This window comes from Scylla paramamosain, chromosome 26 (assembly GCF_035594125.1).
Source record: "Scylla paramamosain isolate STU-SP2022 chromosome 26, ASM3559412v1, whole genome shotgun sequence".
NCBI lineage: Eukaryota > Metazoa > Arthropoda > Malacostraca > Decapoda > Portunidae > Scylla > Scylla paramamosain.
In genome coordinates this window covers 7707501-7722399 of record NC_087176.1, presented here as the reverse complement: position 1 = coordinate 7722399, position 14899 = coordinate 7707501, and the positions used below count along the sequence as shown (strand labels likewise).

The window sequence follows — 14899 nt, the reverse complement described above, 5'->3', positions numbered from 1 at the left end:
GATTATTTCTCTATTTTGTTTCTTTTGAAAATAAAAGAATCAGTAAAATCATGTTATTGTATCTGGCGCATGAACGTCACTTGTCACATCAACAAATATCAAACCTGTAGTATTTCCTTTTCCTTTGAGGGAAGAATTTAAGAAATATCAATTACCAGACTCCACTGGTGCACAAAAAGAGGTGCCTGTGATGAGGGAGAATGACCACTGGCACTGGTGAAGGGGCCTCGTGATGGCACTGGTGAAGGGGCCTCGCGATGGCACTGGTGAAGGGGCCTCGCGATGGCAGGATGGCAGGATGAGTCTCCCTCAGTGCTGCACTCAGACGGCGGCTCATGATGTCACAGTTACAGTCAGACATTGCATGGCCTCTTTTTTGACTAACGGGTTGGACATTCGAGGCTCCACGAACGTCTAGCACGGGGCGGTGCTGCATAGAGGCTGGAAGCGTGACAGCACCTGGTGAGGCAGCGGGACAACGTGGTGGTGACCTGTTTGGGGCACCAGTGGCGGAGTCTCGTGTTCCGGCGTGGCGGTGTCATCAAGTAAATCTCTCTGAGAGGATTTGTTTAATGTCTTTATTGGAGAGAGCAGCGCGACGTGCCACCGTTTTGCTCTTCCCTCACTCCGAAAAGTGAAAATAGCAATAATAACTTCTTTTATGCAGATAGTAACAATAACAATAGCAGTTTCAAAGACATAATGCTTGTTTTGCTTGCCGTCACGTAAAGAAGTGTTTTAAATATAACCTTTGTGCATGAAGCGACGTGAAAAAAAGTGCAACACGAATAAAAAGGTTCACAGCTCAGTCACTACTATTAGTAAAGCTTACTCTTGCATTGAAATCTTACTGACTGGCGCACCTGCAGATTCGCGCTGATCTTATATTCATATAAATAACCTCTACCTGCTTATACATATATGTCGAGAAAGGATAGCCAACAGGTGAGTCAACCAGGTGAGTCAGACTATAAATTATACCCACATTAGCTGCAACTGAGTGACTAATTTTCTGCGGCTGCTTTAGAAAAACAGCGCGAAATTCGAATAGTTAACACCTTGGATCAGCCTGAACCTCACGTTACAGGACCATATTCTGAAACACCTCTGTCTGAATCTCCACTACTTTCAAAAGGCTCTAGTTGCACAGGTTTTTACGGTTTTAGTGACAGATTAGCAACATTTCTATATTATTAACAGGAAAAACTCTTGAGAACCCGGCTAATCATCTCTGTGGCCTTGGAAAACAGTCATGGTGAGAGAGCAAAGGACTTCAGAATACAAGTCTCCGTTGTAGGTCACTACTACACCAAGTTCAAGCTTTAATCTGGGCGGTGACGCAAGAGTGACGTCAGGAGCAGCTTAATGGCGGGAAGATGACGTCACCAGCCGGGCTCACCATGATGGCGGCCTCCTGTGTGGTGTGCTGACCGCCTCCCGCCTCTCTCTCTCCTCTCCCTCTCCTCTCCCTGCCAACATGAGGAAGTAAGTCCCGCTGTGAGGTGTGAGTGCGCGCAGGAGAGCTACACTGCCTCACCTCTCACTCTTGATCAAAATACCCGTGAGAGAAAGAGTGAGAGTACTGTGTGTGTATATGTGTGTGTGTGTGTGTGTGTGTCAGGGTGAAGTGGTCAGGGGTCAGGTCACGTGGCTCGGTTAGGTTTGTTTCGGGTCAGGTCAGGTTAGGTTACGTTAGGTAATTTGGGTGAGGGTGGTGGGGGTGGGTAGGGAGGGTGCTGGGGATCGGGGCAGCAGGTTTGGTGGGGGTCAGGGAGTGTCAGGGGCAGGAATGAGGGTGAAGGATCATTTCGTGGGTAAGGTTAGGTTAGGTTAAATCAGGTTAGGTTGTTAGTTTAGATTAGTTGTTAGGTTAGATTAGATGAGGTTGTTAAGGTAGTCATTTCGTAGGTTAGGTTAAGCCAGATTAGGTTAGCTTTGGTAGTCAGGTTGCATTAAGTTAGATTTATGATAGGTTAGGTTAGTATATACAGAAACTACCTGTCAATGCAGTTAGAAGGGTTAGGTTAAGGTAAGTCTAGATTAAGTTAGAGTGGCAGGTGACTGGAATGGACTTAGTAATCAGGCTGTTAGTGTCAAGTCTATAGGGAGCTTTGAATGACAAGACAAATGGATGGATGGAGATGATAGGTGGAAATAGGCGGGCATGTTGTATACAAGGACTGCTGCGAGAACACACACACACACACACACACACACACACACACACACACACACACACACACACACACACACACACACACACACAAAATTAAGCAAACTGATATCAATTTTGCATGAAGGGAAAGTAAGAACATAAAATAAAGATGAAACTCTCTCTCTCTCTCTCTCTCTCTCTCTCTCTCTCTCTCTCTCTCTCTCTCTCTCTCTCTCTCTCTCTCTCATTGAACCAAACAATATTGAGCATGAAGTAATAAGAAAATAAAATAAGGAAAACTGCAAAAATTAAATGATAATAAGTGTAACATTCTCACCCCCCTCTCTCTCTCTCTACCCCAGGGGCCGCATAGAGCTGGGTGACGTAACACCCCACAACATCAAACAGCTGAAGCTCCTGAACCAAGTGGTGTTCCCTGTCAGCTACAATGACAAGTTTTATAAAGATGTGCTGGAGGCAGGCGAACTGGCAAAGCTGGGTGTGTGTGTGTGTGTGTGTGTGTGTGTGTGTGTGTGTGTATCATGTTATATATACCTGTGTTGTGTAGTAGTAGTAGTAGTAGTAGTAATAACCTAACCTAACCTGGGTGTGTCTGGGAGAGAGACAAGGCTAGTTAAGTTAGTAGTAGTAATAGGAACCAAACCAAACTAAACCAAACCAGACCTAACCTAACTAAACCTAACCTAACCAAACCTAACAAACCAAACCCAATCTAACTAAACCAAACCAAACCAAACTTAACCAAACCTAACCTAGCCTAACCTAACCAAACTAAACCTAACCAAACTAAACTAAACCAAACCAAACTTAACCTAACTTAACCTAACCAAACCAACCCATTTGCAGCCTACTACAACGACATGGTGGTGGGAGGCGTGTGCTGCCGTGTGGACGTGCAGGAGGGGCAGCGGCGCCTGTACATCATGACACTGGGCTGCCTGGCGCCTTACAGACGGCTTGGCATTGGCACCAAGATGCTTGAACATGTGCTGAATTTTGTCGAGAAGGAGGGAAACTTCAACTCAATCTTCCTGTGAGTGGTGTGTGTGTGTGTGTGTGTGTGTGTGTGTGTGTGTGTGTGTGTGTGTGTGTGTGTGTGTGTGATTCACCTACGCTCATCTGCTGGTCACCCAGCCTGCTGTTACCCTACAAAATGAGCTCAGAGCTCATAGTGACTGATCTTTGGGTAGGACTGAAGCCACTTACACACCACACACCAGGGCAGCGAGGTCACAATCCCGCAGATTACATCCCACACCTACTTGCTGCTACGTGAACACATTAAGAGGCTCACCCATTTGCCTCACCGCAACCCAGGATTCGAACCCGGGCCTTCTTGGTTGTGAGCTGAGCGTGCTGACCACTACACTATGCAGTGTGTGTGTATGGAAGGGAAGGAGTGTGTGTATTTGTGTATTGGGAGGGAATGGGTGTGTGTGTTTGCATTTGGGAAGAAATGGGTGTGTGCGTGTGTGCCTGTGTGGGTGTGTGTGGGAGGGAAGGGGTGTGTATGCCAGTCTCATGCACTAGTAAGGCTAAATATATAGTGTATTGCTAATAAGGACTGAGTTATGTACCTTATGCAGTGTTTTAAATAAGGCTAATGAAAAGTTTTGTGTAGTTTACTATTGATGAGTGAGAGACCGAGAGAGGTGGCAGTCTAATGCACAAATTGATACAGAAGAGGACTAAGGGGTGACTGAAGAGCATTTTTATGAGTTGATAGAGTTTTAGGTCTCTTAAGTTGTTCACCATAAGAGAGATGACTGATTCCTTCTCTGTGTGTGTGTGTGTGTGTGTGTGTGTGTGTGTGTGTGTGTGTGTGTGTGTGTGTGTGTGTGTGTGTGTGTGTGTGTGTGTGTGTGTGAAATAGACAAGTTTAGGTTAGTAATAATGGAAAGAAGAGAGAGAGAGAGAGAGAGAGAGAGAGAGAGAGAGAGAGAGAGAGAGAGAGAGAGAGAGAGAGAGAGAGAGAGAGAGAGAGAGAGAGAGAGAGAGAGAGAGAGAGAGAGAGAGAGAGAGAGAGAGAGAGAGAGAGAGAGACAGAGAGTGTGTGTGTGTGTGTGTGTGTGTGTGTGTGTGTGTGTGAGTGTGTGTGTGTGTGTGTGTGTGTGTGTGTGTGTGTGTGTGTGTGTGTGTGTGTGTGTGTGTGTGTGTGTGTGTGTGTGTGTGTGTGTGTGTGTGTTTGTTTGAAGAAAAGTGGTGTTTTCATACTGGGACTACCACATGTAGACTAGATGGCTTCTTTTACTTTACTTTGCTGTGGGTCACATGGTCACAAAGCCACTTCCTTATAGAAAAAGGTCAGGGTTTGTAGGTCCAGTCTTTGTGCAGGACTGAGAACCATTCTGAAACACTGTGCTGCACCTCCACTACATTCAAAGGCTCTTACTGAAGTGATGCTTGGTTTTTAAGGGTGTTTTTACAGTGCTAGTGACAGATTAACAATATTTCTGCATTACTAACAGGAGAAACACCCTTGAGGACCAGGCTAATCATCCCTGTGGCCTTTGAAAATAGTCGTGGTGAGAGAGTAAGGCGTTTCTTAAGACGAACTTGAGGTCGCTCAAACGCCACATGCTGGAACAGGCAGACCACAACCCTCAGCTTGCAATAAGAGGCTGCCCACCAGCCTTGCTGTGCCTGGGACTCAAACTTGGACCTCCCTTGTGAGCTTGCTAACTTCAACACCTACCCTGAACTGAACTCCCTGCCTGCTTCTGTATTTCCCCCTTCCCAGGGTCTGAAGTCTTTCCGGAGTGGGGTTTCAAGACACTCCTAGATCTGGTTAATCTTTTTGGCTCATCTTTGGGGACTGGCAGCTCAGTGGGACATTTTTTTTTTTCTTTTATAAATTTTGTTGTTCTTGCCTGGTGCCCCTCTTGTATTAAAAAATCTTGTGTTCTTATGCATGCAACACCCAAAAATCTCTTGTATTCTCATGCATACAACACCCAAAACCCTCATGTTATGCACACAACACTTGACACCCCTTGAGTTCTTATGCACACAACACCTGAAACTGAAATCCTTGTGTTCTTATACACACAACACCTAAAACTCATTCTAATGCATGCAACACCTGAAACCCCTTGTGTTCTTATGCATTGCAACATTTAAAACCCTAAAAAACCCTTCTATTCTTATGCACACAACACCTAAGAAACCCTTGTGTTCTTATGCACACAACACTTAAACCCCAAAACCCCTTGTATTATTATGCACACAACACCCATTGAGACACGCCTTTCGTTGCAGACACGTGCAGGTGAACAATGACGGAGCGTTGGATTTCTACAAGAAGTTTGGGTTTGAGGTGGTGGAGACCAAACAGCATTACTACAAACGCATTGAGCCAGCCGACGCCCACGTGCTGCAAAAGACTCTGCTACGCTCCTGAGTCCCTGCCCCCCTGCCACATCCCCTGCTGCACTCCTGAGTCCCTGCCACCTTCCCTACCTCCCCTGCCACACCCCTCTCATGCTGCAGAAGATGCTGTTGTGGGCTGTGTGCAGTGGCAGCCTAGGTGGGAGTGTGGGTGAGTGTGTGGGGTGCTGGTGTGTTGCCAGGCTCTGTTGGTGTGTGCTCAAAATGCTTTGGTGTCTTGCCAGGGCTGGTTTGCAAGGCTGGCCTGGTGATTGGCTGGGGTGCTCATGGCTGTGTTCACTGCAGTGGGGTCTTCTCAGGGTATTGCTGGACTTGCAAGAACTTAAAAAACTTTGCTTACTTTCATGAGTGTCTTAAACTTTCACCACAACCATGGAAATCATAATAACTTCCAGTGCAGCCTCTTAAACTATAGCCAGGCCCTTGAAAACCTAAATAACTTTGACTACGACCTCTAAAGCTATCACTGGAATCATTAAAAAAATCCTTAGAAATTTCGGTGATTTTCACTAGAATCTAATAAACTATCACTAGAACCTTGAAAACCCCAATAACTTCCATTAGACTGCATTAAACTGTCACTAGAACCTTGAAAACCCAATAACTTCCACTAGAATTTATTAAACTATCACTAGAACCTTGAAAAAATCCCAATAACCTCTGCTAGACTGCATTAAACTGTCATAAGAATCTTTGAAAACCCAATAAATTTCATTCATCTCCATTAAACTATCACTAGAAACCTTAAAAAAAAGCCAATAATTTCAACTAGATTGCATTAAACTATCACTAGAACCTTGAAAAACCCTAATAACTTCCACTAGATTGCATTAAACTATCACTAGAACCCTTGAAAACCCCCATAACTTCCACTGCAGCCTGCCAAACTAACACTGCAATCATAAAAACACCCTTGAAAGCCCCAATGACTTCCACAGCAGTCAGGACAAGGCAACAAAACATTTCAGAAGTTAGTTTTGTTACTGGAATGGAGTGACGGACCACCACCACCACCACCACTACCACCACCCCCCCCACCACCACCACCACCACCACCACCAATATTGTTGATCTATTTAGCTCTCCTCTATTACAGCAAAAATGACTCATATGCATAACCTAATGTAAACCCTAGGTGTGATTTTGTACATAACGTGTGCGCGTGTGTGTGTGTATGTCTGCCGCGAGTGAGTGTACGAATGAGTTGGTGTATGTATGTAAGTAGCTATGTAGTTGTTTATCATTTGTACATAATATGCATACACTAACCTATGTATACTTGGGGTTAGGAGTCAAAAATTTCCACACTCACTTTCAAATTTTTTCACAATTGTCTTTTCTCTCAATATTAACGTCTTTGATCTGAGATTTTTGTCCTTGTCATCACTATTATTATTATTACAATTATTATTTGGTTAGATGTATTTGCTTTCTCTTCTATGACCTCCACACATGGTCCTCAGGTCATCTTTGGTCTTCCCACTAGTCTAACTTAACCTAACCTTTCATTATTCTTGTCATGTTCTCCACACAACACCCCCAACTCTTCTCTAGTCTCCTAACCTAAGTTCTTTCTTGCCCTGTTCTTTCTTTACTCAATCTAACTTCTTTCTTATCATGTCATCCTCCACACACCGTCACTGGGTCTTCTTCAGTCTCCCCTCTGGTCTCCTGTTAACCATTTTGCTTTGATAATATAGCCACTAATCTCACCTGTTCAGCTCTGCAAGGTGGCTGTCAGCAGATGAAAGGACTGGAAATGCGAGGAGAGGCACTGAACAATTCGTGAAGTGGAGTGTGGAAGGTTGCAAGACTTTTGGCTCCCACTGTACATCTCCCAATATTAGTGTTTGTTATTCAGCCTTACTTACAAGCCTCCCATCACTCTTGTTTTGGGGGAAGGAGGAGAAGAAAAGGCAAGAGATTGGCAGAATGTTGGTCTTATGTGTGTTTGATGTTCAGACTTGACACAAAGTTCTCATTTTGCCTTTTTTTTTTGTTTGTATTATATTTTTTGGGGGGAGAAAAGAAAGGATGTGAAGTGAAGGAATGAAATGAATTGGCTGCAAGTTTATTCATCAGTGCTTTTATTCATCCTTACTGATTTGTATAACTTTTTTTTTTATGATTTTTGATGGAGAATGCAGAGGAAATATTTAGTAGAATTTAAATGTCGTATCTTGGGGACCTTGTAAGATGGGCGTGACTTGAATCCATATTCTGAAACACTTCTGTACAGCACTTCATTACTTTCAAAAGGGTTTACTTCAAGTGACACGGGTTTTTACGGATGTTTTTATGGTTCTAGTGGCACATCGACAAGATTTATACACTATTAACAGGAGAAACACTCTTGAGAATCTGGCTGACCATCTCTGTGGCCTTTGAAAATAGTAGTGATAAATTGGCACAGATTTTTAAGGGTGTTTTTTTGTAGTTTTGGTGACAGATTGACAAGATATATACACTGTTAACAGGAGAGAAACATTCTTGAAAACCCGGCTAATAATTTCTGTGGCCTTTGAAAACAGTCATGATGAATGGATAGGTTTTTAAGGATTTTTTTATGGTTTTATTGACAGACTGACAACATTTATACATCATTAAAAGGAGAAACACTTGAGAACCCGGCTAATCATCTCTGTGGCCTTTGAAAATAGTTCTGAATTAACACAGGTTTTTAAGAATGTCTTTTTTTATGGTTTTAGTGATAGATTGACAACATTTATACATCATTAACAGGAGAAACACTTGACAACCTGGCTGATCATCTCTGTGGCCTTTGAAAATAGCTGTGATGAACTGACACATGTTTTTAAAGGTGTTTTTACAGTTCTTGTGACAGAATGACAAGATTTATACCCTATTAACAAGGAAAACTCTCTTGAGAACCCGGTTGATTTATTCATGTGGCCTTTGAAAATAGTTGTGGTGATGGAGCAAAGCGTTTTTGAGTACGAGCCTGCAGGAGAACATAATGGGCTGTACTTCCAGACACCTCGCTACCAGACGCCTCTCCCACGTGTTGATAATATAACACAATACTTGTAATGCGCATTGTTACCAGTTCAAATACACTGCACACCACCTCTCTCTATAATCACCCAGATACAGACACAAGTACACTATCAGAAAGGAAATTCTAAACACCTCATAATGATAAATGCTGAAATAGTTAACCTCATTAGATTACAAGATAAATAAATGAAATAAATGTGCTAATGTGTTCAAATTCAGTAATAAGTTGTTAGTGCTGAGTCATTAATGAGTTTTCAAGGAAGATTAAACAAATTTATGGACGGGGATGAGAGGTGCAAATAGGCAGGCATGTTTTATGCAGAGGCTGCCACGTGTAGGTCTATCGATGGCTTCCTGCACCAACTTTTTTTTCCCTTTCCTTTTCTTTTTTTCTCTTCCTCATTTTCTTTCAATTATTTTTCTTTACTTTTTACTTCTTTTCTTTTTTTCTTTTTTTACTTTTCTTTATTTTATCTTTCGTTCATTTTTTTTTCTTTTCTTTGTTCTTTTCCTTTTCTCTTCTATTATCCTCTTCCTCTTCCAACTTCTTTTTCTCTCCTCTTATTCTTTTATTTTTGTCTTCTTGTTCGCATCCTCTCCACCACCACCACCACCCACCACCACCACCATCACCACCCTCCTCCTCCTCCTGTGGCAGATTAATGACAAATATTAATTTTTCCTCCACTTTCCTCCACTTTCCTCCATCCATCTCAGGTCCTTAGCTCTCAACTTTGCACATTCCTTAGCCAATGGTAATTCACGCCTTCATAGACTCTCTCTCTCTCTCTCTCTCTCTCTCTCTCTCTCTCTCTCTGGTAGTGGTGGTGGTTGTGGTGGTAGCAGTAGTAGTAGTAGTAGTAGCAGTAGTAGTAATAGTAGTAGTAGCAGTAGAACGTTAGTACATCAACTTTGTTTATCAGCTTCCCTTCTCTCTCTCTCTCTCTCTCTCTCTCTCTCTCTCTCTCTCTCTCTCTCTCTCTCTCTCTCTCTCTCTCTCTCTCTCTCAATATCGGTCCGTCACTACAGGCATCATCAAACAGTTTTTTCGTGTAAACAAATTTTTCACACTCGCTGCCTCGTCCACCCCGACTCTCTCTCTCTCTCTCTCTCTCTCTCTCTCTCTCTCTCTCTCTCTCTCTCTCTCTCTCTCTCTCCACCATTCCTTCGCATCCTTACCATCTCTAACCCCCATCTGTCTCTCTCTCTCTCCCTCTCTCCCCTCTCCCATTAATTATGTACCTGGGCATCACCTAGCAACCTCCCCCCCCTCTCTCTCTCTCCTCTTTCGTCTCCTTCCGTGTTATTCTCACACTTCAAAACATCACCTTTGAGAGAGAGAGAGAGAGAGAGAGAGAGAGAGAGAGAGAGAGAGAGAGAGAGAGAGAGAGAGAGAGAGAGAGAGAGAGAGACTTTCCTTTAAAAATACTTAACGTTAAATGCCCCCCTCCAAAAAAAGAAGCGTGAAAAAACACCCCCTTAAAAACATGAGCATGAAATATCAAATAAATAAATAAATAAATAAATAAATAAATAAATAAATAAATACTGTGTGAAAAAGTACCTCCCATTTAATAACGAATGTGAAAAAGTAGCGCCCTTTAAAAAAAAATATTAGCATAAAATATCTACCAAAAATTTAAAGATAAATAAAAATACAAGCGTTAAATATATACCCCCCATTTTTAGAATATTAGCGTGATATATCTACCCCCTACCCCCCACACTTCACCCTCGCTAGACTTGGAAATACAGTTTGATTGGGATCGCGGTGAGGGTGGTGAGGGTGATGACTAAGATGAATAGGGTGAAGACTATTGTGACTATTGTGGCGACTAGGGTGGTGACTAAGATGACTAGGATGGTGACTAAGATGACTAGGGTGATGACTAGGGTGACTAGGGTGATAACTAGGGTGCTGACTAAGGTGATCGATTATATTACCTAGGAGTGATGATACTACTACTACTACTACTACTACTACTACTACTACTACTACTACTACTACTATTACTACTACTACTACTACTATTACTACTATTACAACTACTATTGAATGACCGGCTGGCTGGCAGACTGATTGACTGACGGACTGACTGGCTGACTGACTGACTGAATGGCTGACTGACTGACTGAATGGCTGACTGACTGACTAACTGACGGATAAACTCACTAATTGACAGACAGACGGACAGACAGACAAGCAAGTGACTGACACAAACAACACTTGTGAGGAAATTAAAGTTTTCTCATAAAAGTGAAAGCCAATTTACTTTCTCTCTCTCTCTCTCTCTCTCTCTCTCTCTCTCTCTCTCTCTCTCTCTCTCTCTCTCTCTCTCTCTCTCTCTCTCTCTCTCTCAGTATGATGCAACCACAATAAAACAAAACAAAAAAATTACAATAAACAAACAAACAATATGTATATTTTTTCTACGTAAATGATTAAATAAATAAATAAATGAAAATAGTTATATATATATATATATATATATATATATATATATATATATATATATATATATATATATATATATATATATATATATATATATAGAGAGAGAGAGAGAGAGAGAGAGAGAGAGAGAGAGAGAGAGAGAGAGAGAGAGAGAGAGAGAGAGAGAGAGAGAGAGAGAGAGAGAGAGAGAGAGAGAGAGAGAGAGTTTTATCTGCCAACGAAAATAAATATAACAAATAACAACAGAGAGAGAGAGAGAGAGAGAGAGAGAGAGAGAGAGAGAGAGAGAGAGAGAGAGAGAGAGAGAGAGAGAGAGAGAGAGAGAGAACCATAGCTTCTCTTTATGAGTTAAACAATTGTCGTACTTTCAAACACCTCTCCCTCTCTCCCTCCCCTCTCCCTCTCCCTACCCCCTTTCCCTCTCCCTACCCCCTTTCCTTTCTCTCCAAGCCTATCACAGCTACACACGCTTGTTGGGGAGAGGGGAGAGGGAAGATGGGAGGGGAAGAGACACACCACCACCACCACCACCACCACCACCACCTCCTCCCCAACTTTTAATTCCTCACAATATTTAGAGGGAGGGAGTGTTATGGGGGTTATTTTTGGGGGAAAGAGGGCAGGAAGAGAGAGGGAGGGGAGGGGAAGGGAGGGGAAGTGATGTGATGGTGGTGAGGAGGAGAAGGAGGAGGAGGAGGAGGAGGAGGAGGAGGAGGAGGAGGAGGAGGAGGAGGAGGAGGAGGAAGAAGAAGAAGAAGAAGAAGAAGAAGAAGAAGAAGAAGAAGAAGAAGAAGAAGAAGAAGAAGAAGAAGAGAGAGAGAGAGAGAGAGAGAGAGAGAGAGAGAGAGAGAGAGAGAGAGAGAGAGAGAGAGAGAGAGAGAAATTTTTGTTTCAGTAGGTCTGTTAGTTTACTCTCTCTCTCTCTCTCTCTCTCTCTCTCTCTCTCTCTCTCTCTCTCTCTCTCTCTCTCTCTCTCTCGCTACCGACACTCAATTTTGTCCCGGAAATTTTACCGTCTGTCATCCCTGCCTCCCCTCACTCCCCTCATCTCTCCCCTCTCCCCTCATTGTTCTCTCTCACCCCACCTACAATACCCATTCATACATTTATCTAATTGTTTTAAAAAAGCTCTCTCTTGCCCCTATTAAAGAACGCTTAGCTCTCTCACCACAACTATTTTCAAAGGTCACAGAGATAATTACCCGCGTTTTCAAGAGGTTCTCCAGCTAATAATGTAGAAATGTTGTTAATCTGTCACTAGAACTGTAAAAACGCCCTTGAAAACTCGTGTCATTTCACCACGACTATTTTCTAAGGTCACAGAGATGATAAGCAGGGTTTTCAAGAGTGCTTCTCCAGTTAGTAATGTAGAAATGTTAATCTGTCACTAAAACTGTAAAAACGCCCTTGAAAACTCGTGTCACTTCACCATGAGAGATGATTAGCAGGGTTTCCAAGAGTGCTTCTCCTGTTAATAATGTAGAAATGTTAATCTGTCACTAGTACCGCACAAAAAAAATAATAATAAATAAATAAATAAATAAATAAATAAATAAATAAACCCGTGTCACTTCAACTACTCAACTACAGCCTTTTGCAAGATGATAGGTGGAAACAGGCATGTGTGTTTCATGCAGGGACCGCCACGTGTAGGCCTGATGGCTTCCTGCAGCTTCCCTTATTTTCTTATGCTTTTTATGTTCTTATGAAAGTAGTAGAGGTGCGGCACAGATATAATTTAGAATAGGGTTCGTTGTCGCCCCCCCCCACCTCTCTCTCTCTCTCTCTCTCTCTCTCTCTGTACTTACAAGGTCGGGTGCTCACTCGCGTGGCAGCCGGGGTGGGCAGCGTCTGGGGCAGAGCGGCAGAATCTTCAGTCCCCGGTGTCCTGCGAGGGAGAGAGAATATTGCAAAGATAAGGGATGACATGGAATTACAAAGGATTATAAAGAATTACAAAGAATTATAAAGGATTGCAAAGGATTATAAAGGATTGCAATGGATTATAAAGCATTACAAAGGATTATAAGGGATTACAAAGAATTATAAAGCATTAGAAAGGATTATAAAGGACTACAAAGGATTATAAAGGATTGGAAAGGATTATAAAGAACTGCAAAGCATTATAAAGCATTACAAAGGATAATAAAGGATTACAAAGGATTATAAAGCATTGCAAAGGATTACAAACGACGAAAATATTTCAAGGGATTATAAAGGATTACAAAAGATTACAAAGGATTATAAAGGACTGCAAAATATAAAGGGTTACATAAAACTATAAATGATTACAAAGAATAACAATAAGGAAAAAAAAACAAAGGAATACAAAGAATTATAAAGGATTACAAAAAATTACAAAAGCCTGCATAGGATTACAAAAAATACAAAGGATTACGAAAGACTGGAAAGCATTACGAAGGATTAGGAAACATTATAATCACAAAGAAGTATAAAGGAATACAAAGGATTGGGAAAAAACTGGAAATGATGAGGTAGGTTTAGCAAGTGATACAAAGGATTAAGCAACACTACAAAGGATTCCAAAGAGAGAGAGAGAGAGAGAGAGAGAGAGAGAGAGAGAGAGAGAGAGAGAGAGAGAGAGAGAGAGAGAGAGAGAGAGAGAGAGTGGCGAAATGAGAGGAAGAGGGTGGAATGAGAGGAAGAGCGAAGTGAGAGTGAACACAAAAACAACAGTATCCTTCTCCTCCTCCTCCTCCTCTTCCTCCTCCTCCTCCTCCATATATTTACGTATAGTAAATATATGGAATAAACTTCCTGCCGAAATTGTGAACAGCAATAGTATTGAATCATTCAAAAATAAAATAGACAAATATTTAAAAGCAAATCCCCAACAAGCTCTCTTCTTGTCCGAATAATTACTAAATACACTAATAAACTCTTATTCTACACCAGTTTTAATATAACTTGTATTAACTTTCAGATAGGCGTATAGAGTTCACCGTAGGGTGAATAGTAGAACTTCCTTTCATCCTTTCCTATGAAAATTTCCATGTCAGTTTTTCCATACTGCATGGTACTTTTCCCAACTATTTCCATGCCAGCGCAAGCTGGAGGGAGTGGTGGGTGGGGAGGAGCCTTCTGCTATGCTGTCCTGTCTCTCTTCCCTATCGCTAGTTAGAAGTAGTTACCAAACAGCCTTGCAAGGACCAAAAGGTCTGTTGCTGTTTGGCTTTCCTTTGTATTCCTTTGTATTCCTCCTCCTCCTACTACTACTACTACTACTCCTTTCATTCAGTCTCTTCCTCTTCCTTTTTCCTTATCATCTTCCCTTCCTTCTTCTCTTCTTCTAGCACCTCCTACTCTTCCTCACCCACCTCCTCCTTCACTCATCCAGTCTCTTGCTGTACCTTTTCCCTTATCAACCCCTCCCTCACTCCTCCTCCTCCTCCTCCTCCTCCCTACACCCCGCCGGAACCTCCATATCCTGGTGGGGCGGGTCGGTTCCCACAACAAGGCAGCCAAGCGGCTCTCTGAAGGCAGGAAATGTGTGTGTGTGTGTGTGTGTGTGTGTGTGTGTGTGTGTGTGTGTGTGTGTGTGTGTGTGTGTGTGTGTGTGTGTGTGTGTGTGTGTGTGTGTGTGTGTGTGTGTGTGTGTGTGTGTGTGTGTTGGTCTGGGAATGTACTGGGCTGAGAGATAAAGGTAGAGACAGACTAATGAATATAAACAGGCATAAATATTTGGTTTTTTTGTATATATATAGGGAGAAGACCTGTCACTGCGCAGGAACACAAGGGTTGGTGCAGGAAGCCATAAAGCCTACACGTGGCACTCCCTGTATAGAGCATGCCTGCCTATTTCCACCTATCATCCCCATCCATACATTTGTCTAATCTTTCAA

At 42.4% G+C, this 14899-nt stretch overlaps 1 protein-coding gene across 1 annotated transcript; it reads left to right on the top strand.

The window, feature by feature from the left end:
- The first annotated feature begins 1346 nt into the window (after nucleotides 1-1346).
- Nucleotides 1347-7641, top strand: LOC135113677 (probable N-acetyltransferase san). The gene is made up of 4 exons (XM_064029139.1): nucleotides 1347-1485; nucleotides 2518-2654; nucleotides 3023-3209; nucleotides 5435-7641. The coding sequence occupies exons 1-4, from the start codon at nucleotides 1478-1480 to the stop codon at nucleotides 5574-5576; spliced, it is 474 nt and encodes a 157-aa protein (XP_063885209.1). The 5' UTR covers nucleotides 1347-1477; the 3' UTR covers nucleotides 5577-7641.
- Nucleotides 7642-14899: the final 7258 nt, after the last annotated feature.

Bases quoted from the DNA above. Each gene is read 5' to 3' on its own strand.
- LOC135113677 (XM_064029139.1), top strand. The intron at 2,655-3,022 runs GTGTGTGTGTGT...ACCCATTTGCAG, and splicing joins AGGCGAACTGGCAAAGCTGG to CCTACTACAACGACATGGTG. The intron at 3,210-5,434 runs GTGAGTGGTGTG...CTTTCGTTGCAG, and splicing joins AACTTCAACTCAATCTTCCT to ACACGTGCAGGTGAACAATG.